We start from the raw sequence: 13,658 nt of genomic DNA, 5'->3' as shown, positions 1-13,658 counted from the left end.
GGTGGACGAAAGCCCAGCGCGGGGATGGATGGCGCAGAAGCGAGGAGAGCCGGGAACCGGGCCGGGCGGAGGGTCGAAGCCCGCGCTCCGAGAGATCCGAGCCGGAGCCGGGCAGCGCGGGGACTGGGGTGGAGCGGGGGGCTCGGCGGAGGCGCCGGGCAAGCGGCGCTGGCGGGGAGAGAGCGCAGGGGCTCGGGGCCCGGCGAGGCGCGGGGGGAGCGCGGCTGGGCTGGCGCTCGCGGCGCGACCCCCCCCCCCTCCCTCCGGCCCCCCGCTCCCGGCGCCGGGACGAGCTGCCGAGGGAGGGTCGCCCCAGCCCTCCCGGAAGCGGCCGCCGCTCGGGGCGCACCGCGGCGCGCGGGGCGGGGCGGGCGGCTGCGGCACTGGGGCGGCTGGGGCGGGCCCGCCGCGCTGTAATCGGATCCGGGGAGGGGGCGGGGAGGGGCCGGGCCGGGCGGGCCGGGGGGGTGGGGGGGGGGCGCGGAGCCGGGCTCCGGGCCGGCCGGGCTCCGCGCCTGTCAAACCCCTCATTGTTCGCAGCTGATGTCACTCGCAGTTGTGAGCGGCCGCCTCTCCCGGGGACAATGTGGGACTGAGCGGCCCAGCCGCCGCGCCGCCGCCGCCGCCGCCGCAGGACAGCCCCAGCGAGGTAGGGCGCGGGCCGGGCGGGGCACCGCGGACCGCGAAGTTTGGGGGTTCGGCCGGGGGGCGGGGAGCCCGCGCCGGAGTCTACAGGCCAGGGTCCCGGTTTGGGAGACTGGGAGACTGAGAGGAACACGCTTCCCTGTCCCACACGGGCCCAGGCCTGCACAGGTTGGGGGCGCTGCTCTGCCAGAGGAGCCCCCAGCACCAGGGAGGGCCTTCCTGGACCCGAGACCCCAGATTTGAGGCCCACATCCCACCTGCTGTTTCTGTTCTTTGGACCCGCTCTTCTCTCGACCTCCTGCCTTGGGTTCTGGTTCTGCTCCATGTCTATCCCCATCTGCCATTCCCCTGCAGTTCCTGGCTCAGCACACACCCCTTCCCATTCTCTGGAGTCCGGGGGGGGGGGGGGGGGGGGGGGAGACAGACAGACCTCCAGACCAGGGGTGTGTGGAGATGACAGTTGGGGGCTCAGAGTGGTCCCTCATGCTCTGTGGCTCTTAAGCCCCTCAGCTCTGACCTAGCTTCTAGCTGAAGTCCTGGGGGGGCAAGGGGTGTCTGGATATTCACTTCAGCCTGGCCCTCATGCCTGCCTGGCCAGGAGAGGGAGGTGCCCACCTCCCCACTCCCCTGTCCCAGGCCCGCCATCTTGAGACCTGTGGCACCCAGTGCTCCGCCCGGCTCCAGCACCCTGGGGAGTGGTCTTCAAGGGGATGCACCCAGGGCCAGCTGCATTTCCTCCTCCCAGAATGTGGGCTCTTGGTCCCCACCAAACCCACAATGTTTACCTTCATGCTGGACCAACAGGGCATGTGTCCCTAGGGGCCCTCCTTCTCCTACAAAGAGCTCTTAGACCCCAGGGACTCTCCAGGAGCTTAAATCTTAGCTCCAGCCTTCACTCTTTCCTGAGGTTACCCTCATTGCTTCAGGGCCGGCACCTGGGACCCTATCCTTTTCCCATCTGAAGGTCCCCTACTCCCTCTGGGCCCTGGAACCCCGTCAACCTCCAAAGCACCCCCATCCCTGCCCCCACCCCCCAGCCTTCATCAGCATGCAGGCTCAGGCTGCCCAAACACAAGGGGATTGTTCTTCTTGCATGCTCAGGGTGGGGGGCTGGGAGCAGGCGGCCCACACACCCTGGCAGGCCCAGGCCACAGGGAGGCTGGCTATGCCCCGCCCTGTGTCCCCAGACAGGCTCTATCCACCCTCCCTACTCCCATCCCTGCCCCCCTCCAGCCTCCATCACCATTGCCCCGTGGCATTGACCTCTTGAGGAAAGAGCTCTGAGCGGCACAGGTGGACCCCTGGTTCTCCCAGCTCTGCCAGTTGCCTTTCATGTAGCCTTATAAACAAGCGCCTCCCTCTCTGGGCCTTGGGTTCCGACTTTGTGAAACCTATGCCACTCCCCAGCTCTTCTTCCAGCCTCGCTTCCACATGGGGAAACCCATTCCGGACCCCTAGGAGTCTCAAAGGACAGCACTAATCCCCTACCCCAGTGACATGCCCAGGGAGCCCCTAGACCCAAAGAAACAGCAGGAGGAGAGGCTGAGGGTGCTGAGGAATGGAAACTGGGAATTCTGTCCAGGTAGATCCTGGCTCTCCCATGTGGCTGGTCCCCCGTGCCCTGGATCTTCTCACCCCATCCTCACTGCTTCTCTGGGACCCCATCCTCAGCCCCATCTCTGGTCCCTAATGCCTCTAGGCCCTTCTCCCTGCACACGGAGCCTGGTCCTGGCTCCTGCCCTCCTGAAGGAACTCCTACCCTCCTGGGTAGTAGAAAGATAGGCTTGAAAATGCCCATTAGGGCTCCTTTGAGCTGAGTTGGGGCACAGAGGCCTGCGTGATTATATCTGACTTGGAAGGTTGGGGAGGACTTCACAGAGGAGGTGGCATTTGAGAAGGATTTTGACAGAGTGAGGATGGGCATTTCAAGCTGGGATCAGCCCGGGCAAAGGCCCAGAGGCCTGGAGGTACTAGGCATGTTTTGCAGCCTGGTGTGTAGAGGGGGGGAAGGAGTGGAGATGAGACAGGAAAAGCTGACAGGGGCCAGATCATAAAGGGCCTTGAGTGCCTGTCTGTGGTGATCAAGCTTTATTCCTTGGGTACTAGGGAGCCAAAGATGGCTGTTGAGCAGCAGAATGAGCCAGTCTCTAGCATGGAAAATGGAAGCTAGAGACCTTTCTCAATTTGGGTGAAGCAGTGAGGGGATGGGTACCAGTCAGTGGGTGGGGCTGTACCAAGAAGTTGTGTCCTTTCTCTTGGAGCCCAGTCTGGCCTGGGCCTGCCTCAGTTTCCCTTGGCTGTGAGGACTCTTGAGGGGGTTGCCAAATGATGCTCTAAGGAGGCTGTGGCATTTCTGGCACCAGCCAACTTGTGAGAGCTTCCCTTTGCTGCTTAGCTCAGTCTCCAGGACAGCCTTGGGCCAGGAAACCAGAGGGTGGAATTCATGGACCCCACGCTGCTCCCCTGAAGGCCTCTCCTCCCCCGACTCTCCCAAGAGGTGGTATGAATGGCCATCCTGGGAGGCTGTAAGGCTGAGAGGCTAGTTGCGCGGGTCAGAGGATACTAGGGCATGTCCTGTGGAGGCCTGGGTAATCAGGAAGGGGGAGCATACCCCGAGAAGGGAACAGGCAAGGGAGTCAGGATCCCTCACTGCTGATCTCCCCAAGTCCGGTGTCCACCTCCTGCCACACCCTGCTTCGTCTGATGTCCTGAGCCATTCCCCAGCATCACTGGGTGTGGCCAGCATGGCTGCTTTTGGATTAGGAGTAGGAGGCTGCTAGGCTGGAGCCTGATGGTGCTGAGGGGGATGTCAGGGGATATGAGGTGGGGGATGAACTTGGAGACTGCCCCCCCCAACCTTCTCCCTAGCCCAGGTGGGTCTGTAAGCCCTGGTTGGTCCAGACACTGGCTGACAGAGCCAAGGGAATCCCCCAAGGGGCGGGCCAGTCCACTTGAGTTGCCTGGCCCCAGGAGCCCTCCCCTCCCCCGGATTGTTCTTGCTCCAGAACAAAGCCAGGGTGGACACTTGATCCCTGCATGTGGGGGGGAGCTGGCTAAGCCCCCGGCCCTTTGATTGGGCAGCTGTCATGAGAGAGAGACAGCTGGGGGGGAGGGGCAGGAAGGGGCAGCCGCCATCGCTTACACAGCTGTCACCCCCCCCCCACCCCCTCCAGCCTGAGTGGCAGGAAGCCAGGGACAGAAGGAGTGGGCACTGGGTCTGGGAAGGGGGCTTGGGGAGCAGGAGGGAACACCCGAGGTCAGAGGCAGAGGCCTGGTCTGAGCTTGGTATGTTCTGCCAGGGAGCCCTGCTGACCAGAGGGGGCTGGGCACCCCCAGAGGTGAGCTGGAGGTCAGTGTGGCATGACGTGTGGCTGCCGTGTGGGTGGCCCAGCAGGGACCCAGGGCCCACCAGCAAATGATTCCCTGAGAACTCTGGTGAGGGTAGAAGGGGAGCCAGCATGCCAAATAGGGCTGCTTATTCTTAGGGCCCCTAGGAGAATAATTTGGGAGCCCTGTGTCAGGAACTGCTGTTCTCTCCTAAAAACAGGAGAGATCTTGAGGGTCCCTCCCACAGAGAGACCAGCACTAGCACCGCCCCCTCCAGTCCCACACACACACATATAGCACAGGTGGGTAAACTGAGGTCTGGGTCAGGTGAAGGCCTGGCCAAGGTCACCCATGAAATTTGGGGCAGTGGACTCTGCTGCAGACCCAGGTATCTTTTTCAGGGCAGGAACTCTAGTTCGGGCCACATTCGAGCCCTTTTTCCCTTTTTCCCTCAAGCCTTATGACCCCCAAGGTGATGTGGCCATGGTATGGGGACAGTGTCAGATCTTCCACTGGTTCCCACTCCAGAGGACTCCCTGAGCCTCAGAATATTCTGGAGTTTAAGACCGTGGCTTTGGACAAGTTATCAGTCCTTTCCAAACATGACCCACATGTACTAGCCAGGCAGGGGTCTCCGGAGCTACTAAAGCCTGCCCCCCACCTTTGAAGAAACTCCCTCCAGGAAGAGGACTGACAGACCCAGCCAGACAGCCAGAAAGGGGAGGCCGACGGGGCCTGTGATAGAGAGCCCCATGCTAGCAGGTACGACCATGCTGGCCCCACCATTCCCCACCTCTCTATGACCTTGGGCAGGTTATAGACCGTCTGTTGGCATCAGGTTCCCTTCTGTTTGGTGAATTCATCTGTTCAGCTAACCATTATGTTCTGAGCACCTTCTCCAGTCCGGCTCTGGCCTGAGCTCTGGGGACACAAGGAGAAGGTGGCAGCCTTGGCTCCTGCTCTAAGGGGCTCCCAGGCTTGGCTGTCCAGGCAGACAGAACTAAGCACGTCACCACAAGTGCTTTGCTGGAGGAAGTGCACGCAGCTGGGGAATGTTAGCAAGGGCAGCCAGCATGAGGCTGGCCAGGATGCTCAGAGAGCACAGTCCCTGTGTCCACTGGTGACCTCTGACCTCTGGAGAGCCTACGGGCAGAATTCAAGCAGAGGGAGGAGCAGGTGCTGGGGATACAAGTTACCGAGGGCTTGAGGGGACAGCGTTGTCACCCAATGGTACAGATGAAGGAGCAGGCTTCATGCCATACAGTGGCTTCCTTGGGCTTCCTGAGAAAGCCAGCCCGGGAGCACCCCCTTCCTACTCCATGCCCAAGCTGTGGCTAGCAAGGGGCTTCCAAAGAGGGGATTGGACAGTGCTCCACGCCCTTGACCTTCATTTCAGGATAGGGCAGGGGGCTGAGGAAGAAGGTGCCCAGAGGTCTCCAGAGTGCTCTAGGCAGGCACACACATCCTTGGCTCCCACACCTTCCTGGGCAGAAGGAATTTGCAGGATTAGGGCTTGGCCTTGGCTTGGTTTTGGCACCAGTTGGTCCCACTCCATTTTCCTTCTTGGGTTCTGGTCCCCCAGTTAGCTCCCCATCAAAGCTGAGCCTTGGTGGGAGACAGCCGCTGGAGGAGAGGGATTTCCAAGCAGGATTAAGGTTCAGGATTAAGTTGGGGCATGAAAAGGGGTCGGGTAGGGAGGGCTGGCTGGCGGCCGGGCTAATCCCAGAAGCTAATCTCTGGCTCCTCCTTCCTCTGTCAGTTAACGGCCTTGACATTTCCCAGCCCCCAAATCCCTTTCTTACCCATCACCCAGTCCCTAGGGGAAGCATTCTCTCCATTTTATAGGTGAGGAAATTGAGACTGGGGGCCCAGTGACTTGTTTCTGGTACAGTAGAAAGCGTTCCAGGCTGGGAGTGTGGCCACTTCTTACCTCCGCAGCACACAGGAGAGCAGACTGCTGGTCTCCCGACACCACCCCCCTCGCCCCACGTGCTGAATGAGCACTGCTCAGAGCTGTCTGCAGGGAGCCTCTGCTTTAGTGACCTCTGGACATGGGGCTCCCAGCCCATGTGCCGCCCCATCCCCACAAGCCTTTGCCAGGCAGGGGGAAGGCTGGGGCAAGAGGACTCTTGCTATTTTCACTGCTACCCTCCTTTCGAGGCCTCCCCACGGCTCCCCATGGCTGCTCCAGCCTCCGCTCCAGCTGCAACCCCATGCTCTTGTCAGCAGGGTAGGGCGGGGGGTGCGGGGGTGGGGAGGCCCTGGTCCCTGAATGCAAGTGCTTCTCATTTGAAGTAACTTTTCAACCTTAACCACGCTTTCAAGGCCCAATCCCCAGGGGTCCCCTCTTCTAAGAGGCCAGAGAGGAGGCTCCCCCTCTCTGGACTCCCATAGGTCTCCTGGTTAATTCTTCTAATGTACGCAGGAAAGGGAAAGATGTCCATGGAGACTGGCTGCCTACCACATATGTGCTTAGCTCATTCTAATTCTCATAACTCTTTGGGGGTAGGACCTGGTAGTCTCTTCTTACCGATGGGGAAGGAGAGGCTCCGATGGGTGAAATGAGCTGTCCAGGGTCACACAGCAAGTGAGTGGCACACGAGCATACCCATCAGTGTGGCACTTGAACCTGGGGGTCTACGCTGTCTCTCTTCTGTGGGAATTTGGTCAGTCTGACTCTGAGGTCCCCATGTAAGGGCAGGGGACCCAAAAGAGACGGGAGCTCCCCTCTAATCCCCCTTTTGCTGCCCCCGCCAGAGCCGCCAGGCACCGTGGACGCACTCCTAGGCCGCTGTGGCCCCAGCCCCGCTTGACAGGATGAGCGGCTCAGACGCGGGGCTGGAGGAGGAGCCGGAGCTCAGCATCACCCTCACACTGCGGATGCTGATGCATGGGAAGGTGAGTGGGTGGGGGGCACGGTCTGGTGTGGCCGGCCAGGAGTTTGAGCTCCTGTGTCCTGTCTCTGTTAGATCCCCTGTCCTGGTGGACGGGCTAGGCCTGGGGCATTGGTCCCCCCTGACTCCCTACTCTTGTCTTGTTTGCAGGAGGTTGGCAGCATAATTGGGAAGGTAGGTGCCCAGTTCTGTTCCGTGTGGACCTCAACCTGAGGCCTCAGGCCAGGTCAGGAGGTAGTGACGGCTCAGGCTAAGAGCCATTCCATATTTTTTGTCCCACAGAAAGGAGAGACTGTAAAGCGAATCCGGGAGCAGGTGAGGATGGAATTTGGGAGAGCTGCCCAGGGCATCTGGTTTGGAGGGGAGGGGAGATCCCTGCCCCACCTTTTCCCTGAACCCCACCATTTGGGATGACCAATGAGTGCCCTTGGAAGGTAGCTGTTTCTGGCGGTGGGCTGGGGCCTGGTGGGTGGGTAGGCAGACAGGTTCCTGGCAAGGAAGTGGAGAAGGAGCCCCACTGCCCGGCCTTGTGTGTCCCCGCAGAGCAGTGCCCGGATCACCATCTCTGAGGGCTCCTGCCCTGAGCGCATCACCACCATCACCGGGTCTACAGCTGCTGTCTTCCATGCGGTCTCCATGATTGCCTTCAAGCTGGATGAGGTCCGTGGCTGGCTGGGCTGGGAGGCCGGGGGTGGTTCCCCGGGCCGGGGGAACAGGGCTCTGACTCCACACAGTGGCTGCAGGTGGCAAGGAAGGCCAAGCCTGGCGGGGCAGGGTTCTTTCATTAGGGTAGGACCTGGGGAGGGCTTCTTTCCTTCAAACCCCAGCAGGAAGGTGCTCCCAGGGGTGGGGGAGCAGCAGGGGCATGCACAGCCAAACCACGGTCTTCCTGCCCAGGACCTTTGCGCTGCTCCTGCAAATGGTGGAAATGTCTCCAGGCCCCCGGTGACCCTGCGCCTTGTCATCCCTGCAAGCCAGTGTGGCTCACTGATTGGGAAGGCCGGCACCAAGATCAAGGAGATTCGAGAGGTGAGGAGAAGGGGGATATCACCCTCAGGGAGTCCTACCCTTCACTTTAGAGAGGGGACCTGGGCTTATGGCTTCCTGTCCCCCTGGGGAGCTTGGAGTCTGGGCAGCTCTAGTCTGGGTTATGAGGGCAGCCAGAAGTGGCCCCTGTTCTCTGCTTGCAGACCACGGGTGCCCAGGTGCAGGTGGCAGGAGACCTGCTCCCCAACTCTACAGAGCGTGCTGTCACCGTGTCCGGGGTACCCGATGCCATCATCCTGTGTGTGCGCCAGATCTGCGCTGTTATCCTGGAGGTGATGCCTTGGTGCAGGGAGAAGGGATGGGGATGGGCCCTGGGCCTCCTTGTCAGGCCCCCTGACCCTATGCATGTGGCACCAGGTGGACGCAGGGCAGGGCCGCAGGGATGGACTGGGAGCTCTGGATGCTGGGATGCATTTACCTGCGGGTCATAGGGAGGGCCTTGGGAACACAGGGCCCTTGGGGAGGTCAGAGGGGCCTAGAGGGGTCTGATAGAGCCTCCCCCACTTGTGCCTTCCAGTCCCCACCTAAAGGAGCTACTATCCCATATCACCCGAGCCTCTCCTTAGGTACCGTCCTTCTCTCTGCCAACCAGGTGAGGTGAAACAGTAGGAGGGGTAAGAAGCATTCCTGGAGAAGGGGGATTGAGATGGGGGACGGATGGAAGAAGGACTTGGGGGCTGGCAGGGGGGACGACTGGCCAAATTGCTCTGACTTGTCACAGTAGCCCCCTTTCCCCCCACTTTGTCCCCACAGGGTTTTTCTGTCCAGGGTCAGTATGGGGCTGTGACCCCCGCCGAGGTGAGTGACCATAGCCTCAGGGACCCCTTTCTAAAACCAGGCCTCCTCTGACTTCTGACCCCTCTTCTTTGGCACAGGTCACCAAGCTCCAGCAGCTTTCAGGCCACGCGGTCCCCTTCGCCTCCCCCAGCATGGTGCCAGGTGAGCGGCCCTGCAAAAGGAGGCAGGGGCGACACCCCTGGGGGGCCAGGTAGCACCCCTCTGGAATGTACATGGGGAGGCAGGAAAGGCCTGGAACCATGTCCAATCCCTCTTCTCCTCCTTCCCAGGACTGGATCCTGGCTCGCAGACCAGCTCACAGGAGTTCTTGGTTCCCAATGACGTGAGCAGAGGATGGGGTGGTTTGAGGGTGGGGGGGTGCTTCCTGGGGTCTGGGCCTGGCCCAGGGTTGAATTCCACTCTCCCTGCAGCTGATTGGCTGCGTGATCGGGCGCCAGGGCAGCAAGATCAGTGAGATCCGGCAGATGTCAGGGGCACATATCAAGATTGGGAACCAAGCAGAAGGTGCTGGCGAGAGGCACGTGACCATCACTGGTTCCCCTGTCTCCATCGCCCTGGCCCAGTACCTCATCACTGCCTGGTGAGTGTGGGGTGGGGGTGGCCCAGGTCACAGGGCTTACGTGCCTGTGAAAGGCACACTTGGGGTGGGGAGAGCTGATCTCCCTTCTCTGTCTCTGTCTGGGTGTGTCCTCTGCCTTCCCGAACCCTGCCTTACTCACTCCATGTGGCCCCATCTTCCCCTCCACATCCATCCCTCGTGTCCTCTTTTCCCTTATCCCTTCCCTGTCTCTTTCCCCCCGGGTTTCGGCCTCCCCGTATCTCCCCTCACCGAGTACCATACCTGCTTATCTATTCTTCCCCTGTTTATCCCCACTCTTCTGCCATTCCCATCCTCTCCCCAATATCCACCTCATGTCATTATTCTCGATTCCTCTCTTTCATCTAATCTCCCCTCCCCGTATTTGCCCTCACTTCCCCTTCTCTTACCTGCACCGTTCCCTTCATCTCCCCCCATATCCCTCTCTCCAGTCTAGAAACGGCCAAGTCTACCTCTGGGGGGACGCCCGGCTCGGCCCCCACAGACCTGCCTGCCCCCTTCTCGCCGCCCCTGACGGCCCTGCCCACAGCTCCCCCAGGCCTGCTGGGTACACCCTATGCCATCTCCCTCTCCAACTTCATCGGCCTCAAGCCTGTGCCCTTCTTGGCCCTACCACCTGCCTCCCCAGGGCCGCCGCCGGGTTTGGCAGCCTACACTGCCAAGATGGCAGCAGCCAATGGGAGCAAGAAAGCTGAGCGGCAGAAATTCTCCCCCTACTGAGGCCGGCTGAGGCACAGGCGCAGGGGCAGGCAGGACCGCCGGTAGGGGGCTGCCTCTGCACCCTACCTGCCCAAGGAGGCTCCACCCTGGGCTCCCAAACGCCACTAATGCCCAGACGCATGGATGCACCACCCCCCCCACCCAACCCGGGTCTGTGGGAGTTCCTCCTCTCGGAGTGGGAGCAGTTTCTGGCCCAGGGACTGGGAGCCGCAGCTGCCCCAGGGTAGGGGGCTCCACCCCCTCTAGCTCTATGCTTGGATGCAGGGAGCATCCTTAGTGCCCCCACTTCAGAGGGTCACTCACGTACTCCCCATCCCCTAGGGCTTTGCAGCCTACTGCCTCCCCCCCGCCATGGGGATCAGGGAGAAGGGCTGGGGGGTGGCTGGGGGCCATGCTTCTCTCCCCACCTCCCTGCAGATTCCCGCTGCTTCCACTGATACCCTTTTGACTGGAATGGACTGGCTGGGCTTGGCAGAGGGCAACCCAAAGAGGGGACCCTGCTGGGCACCTAGGGGAGTGGCATGGAGGCAGGGGCCGAATTCTCAGCAGCAGACACTCTGTACAGTTTTTTCAATCCCTGTTTTTGAATAAATATTCTCAGAGACCAGGAAGCTGTGAAACATTGTGGGTGTTGGCAAAACCTCCGGAGAACGGGTGTGGCCAAGTCCCCGCAGGACCCCATCTGTGAATCCACACAGTCCCCATTGGGTCTTGGGCCCTTCCACACGCCAGTTCTGGGGCTCCAGGACCCTTTGGGGTCATGTTGTTGAGCCTCCTGCCTCTCGCACCACACTGATCCAGTTGCTTTCTGGGCATTTTAGAAGCTGGCAGAGGAGTTCCAGTAGGTTGTTCCACCTCCAGTAGGTTGTTCCATATCGGTGTAGATATCAGGGAAGTCCTTCTGAGTGTCTCTCCGCTGGTTCCTCCTGCTGTGGCTGTTACCTAGGCCTTGCCCTGCTTGGTCCATTCCTTTGGCTGTAAGCCCTTAGGGCCCTCTTCTTGGTGATCTGGGCCACCTCCTTGCCTTCTTTGGCCTGGGGACTATCCGTGAGTGTCCAAGGAACCCTTAGAGATGGTCCAGGATACAGATGGGAAAACGGGCCTAGGGAAGGGTAGGTCTGTACACAAGACTATGCAGGGTAGGACCCAGAACCCAAGATTCCTAGCTCCCAGAATCCTCTTGGTCTCACTAGCCTGCAGGCCCCCCTTCTCCTGTCCCAGGGCCAGAAATCCAGGCAGGGCACCTGCCCGGAACTGTGTAGGAGGTTGGATGGGCTCCTGATACCACCATCCCTTCTCCAGCCTCAGCTCAGCATGGGCCACAGCTCTCCTCTCAGGTGGCCCCTGGCATACTCAGGCTCTGCCTTCTTGGCAAATCTGGGGCTTGTTCTGGTGCCTCGGAAGGGCCTAGGGCAGGGCTCTCTGAACGTCCCTGGAGGTGCCGCAGAAGTGCCGGCACGTGCCAGGCCCGTGGAGCGCACGCCCTCGGGGGCCGGGGCAGCGCCTGGCGGGCGAGGCGACCCAGTGCCCGGCGCACGGGGCGCTGCAGCAGGCCATACAGGAAGGGGTGAGCCGCGAAGGCCGAGTAGGCCACCCAGGTGACCGGCGCCTCGGCCAGTGCAGCCTGCGCGGCGGGCGCCAGGCACGCACAACCGTAAGGCAGCCAGCAGGCAGCAAACTGGCCCACGGCCAGCGCTGGGGCCAGGGCTGCTTTGCCCCCAGGCAGGCGAGGCCGGAGGGGCGGCAAGATGGAGAGGCGGCTGTCCAGAGAGTCGGAGCGCGGCCGGGAGCCGCGCGCGGGCCGCGGGGGCCGCAGGGCCGCGCGGCGCGCCACGAGGAAGATGCCGCTGTAGGCGCCGAGCAGCAGGAGGGCGGGCAGCGCGAAGGCCAGCAGCGCCCAGAGCGGCCGGAAGGGCCCGAGGCCGCCGGCCAGGACGGAGCAGCGCGCCGGGGCAGGCGGCGGCGCGGGCGGCGGCCCGAGCAGGGAGAGCGCGCCCAGCAGCCCCGCGGCGGCCCACACGGCCGTGAGCACCAGGCCGGGCGGAGGCCGCGCGCCGGGCCGCAGCGGGTGCACTATGAGGCGGTAGCGCGCCAGGCCGAGCGCGGCCACCCCGAGCGTGCAGGCGGGCAGCAGCGCCGCCGAGAGGAAGCGCGCCGCGCGGCACGGTGCGGGGCCCAGGCGCACGCGGCCCAGGCCCGGCGGCGGCGCGGCCAGCAGGCCCAGCGGCATGATGGAGGCGGCCGCCAGCAGGTCCACGACGCACAGGTGCACCAGGTAGAGCGCGTCGCGCAGTCCCGGCGTGCGCAGCACCACGACCAGCAGCGCGCCGTTGCCCAGCAGGGCTGCTGCCTCCACGATGGCCGCCAGGATCAACCCCACCGAGCCCGCGACTTCTGAGGTGTTCGGCCCTGTGGTGTTGGCCATTCGAGCGCTTCAGGCCTCACCCTGTGCTGGGCTGCAGAGAGCGGAACGGAGCATCTCTCCCCACCCCCCACCCCCCCTTCCCATCACCTGTCCCTTGCTCCTCTGGCTCTTCGCCTCCGAGGCTGCCCTGGCGCCGGCTCCGTTGCCCAGGCTGCCATCCTGTCACAGGGGCTTGGCCGGCCCCATGGAGAGGTGCAAGGCTGCGACCTCAGCTCTCTCCTCTGCCCCGGCAACTCAGCCTCTGCTGGAGATGGTACCGGCTGACACTCTGATGTTGCCCTTTAGAGACACACAGAGCTGGCAAGGGAGGAGCAGGGCCTGGCACCAGCCCCCTGGGTCCTAGCAGCTGCCGGCTGCCGGCTGGAGGCTGTGCTGGGGACGTGCCGCGGGTGCCTCTGGAGGGAGGCCCAGAGCAGGCGCAGGCTGGAGTCTAGACTGAGGACGTCAGAATGTGGGCTTTGGAGTCAGCCCGACCCTGCTCTGCCTTTCCCTGGGGCGGGAAGTAGCCCCCCACATGCTCTCCCCTCTCATCTCCATTAGTGGGGGTAATCAGATCATTCAGCCTTTGTCCTGAGGGGAAACTGAGGTACCAGTGATACAAGAGCTGGAGCAGTGAGGGCTCCAGCAGGGCTAGTTCTCTCAGACGAGGCTAGGTAAGGTGAGGGGAAAATCACAGGACTTGGCGCTTAGTAGGCTCTCAACCGGGCTTAGCTTGGCACAGAATAGGTGCTTCATGATAGTGTGCAGAATTAATGAGAGGAGGCCTTGGGGAAACTGCTGTTTTTGTTTGATTTTGTTAAAGATGTTATTGATTTATTTGAGGGAGAGCTTGAACATGAGGTGGGGGGGCGGTGAGGGGCAGAGGCAGAGGGAGAAGCAGACTCCCCGCTGAGCAGGGAGCCCGACGCGGGGCTCCATCCCAGGACCCCGGGACCATGGCCTGAGTTGAAGGCAGACGCTTAACTGACTGAGCCACCCAGACATGCCACTGTTTTTGTTTTAATTGAAGTAGAGTTGACATACAATATTACAGAACTTCAGGTGTACAACATAGTGATTCGACAATTCTGTACATTACAAAATGCTCCCCGCCCTATGTGTAGTTGCCATCTCACCTGCTGTTTTTTTTTTAATGTCTTGCTGAGTACTTTTTATCTATCTATCTATCTATCATCTATCTATCTATCATCTATCTATCTATCTA

At 61.7% G+C, this 13,658-nt stretch overlaps 2 protein-coding genes across 2 annotated transcripts; one reads left to right on the top strand and one right to left on the bottom strand.

Moving 5' to 3' along the window:
* The first annotated feature begins 464 nt into the window (after positions 1-464).
* Positions 465-10,640, top strand: PCBP4 (poly(rC) binding protein 4). The gene is made up of 13 exons (XM_032411388.1): positions 465-649; positions 6,730-6,870; positions 7,017-7,040; positions 7,149-7,181; positions 7,410-7,526; positions 7,764-7,895; positions 8,057-8,185; positions 8,431-8,505; positions 8,667-8,711; positions 8,789-8,852; positions 8,981-9,033; positions 9,122-9,291; positions 9,741-10,640. Exons 2-13 carry the CDS (start codon positions 6,790-6,792, stop codon positions 10,027-10,029), a joined length of 1,212 nt encoding a protein of 403 aa, XP_032267279.1. The 5' UTR covers positions 465-649; positions 6,730-6,789; the 3' UTR covers positions 10,030-10,640.
* Positions 10,641-10,743: 103 nt separating this feature from the next.
* GPR62 (G protein-coupled receptor 62) lies at positions 10,744-12,805 on the bottom strand. The gene has a single exon (XM_032411390.1). The coding sequence runs from the start codon at positions 12,452-12,454 to the stop codon at positions 11,363-11,365; it is 1,092 nt and encodes a 363-aa protein (XP_032267281.1). The 5' UTR covers positions 12,455-12,805; the 3' UTR covers positions 10,744-11,362.
* Between the last annotated feature and the right edge of the window lie 853 nt (positions 12,806-13,658).

Source organism: Phoca vitulina, unplaced genomic scaffold (genome assembly GCF_004348235.1).
Source record: "Phoca vitulina isolate PV1807 unplaced genomic scaffold, GSC_HSeal_1.0 scaffold13, whole genome shotgun sequence".
Classification (NCBI taxonomy): domain Eukaryota; kingdom Metazoa; phylum Chordata; class Mammalia; order Carnivora; family Phocidae; genus Phoca; species Phoca vitulina.
This window is presented reverse-complemented; position numbering and strand designations above follow the sequence as displayed.

Excerpts from the sequence above, each read along its gene's own strand:
- PCBP4 (XM_032411388.1), top strand. The coding sequence starts at position 6,790 with ATGAGCGGCTCAGACGCGGGGCTGGAGGAGGAGCCGGAGCTCAGCATC. Across the intron at positions 7,527-7,763 it reads TTGCCTTCAAGCTGGATGAG|GACCTTTGCGCTGCTCCTGC; the intron begins GTCCGTGGCTGG and ends CTTCCTGCCCAG. Across the intron at positions 9,034-9,121 it reads AGTTCTTGGTTCCCAATGAC|CTGATTGGCTGCGTGATCGG; the intron begins GTGAGCAGAGGA and ends CTCTCCCTGCAG.
- GPR62 (XM_032411390.1), bottom strand. The coding sequence starts at position 12,454 with ATGGCCAACACCACAGGGCCGAACACCTCAGAAGTCGCGGGCTCGGTG.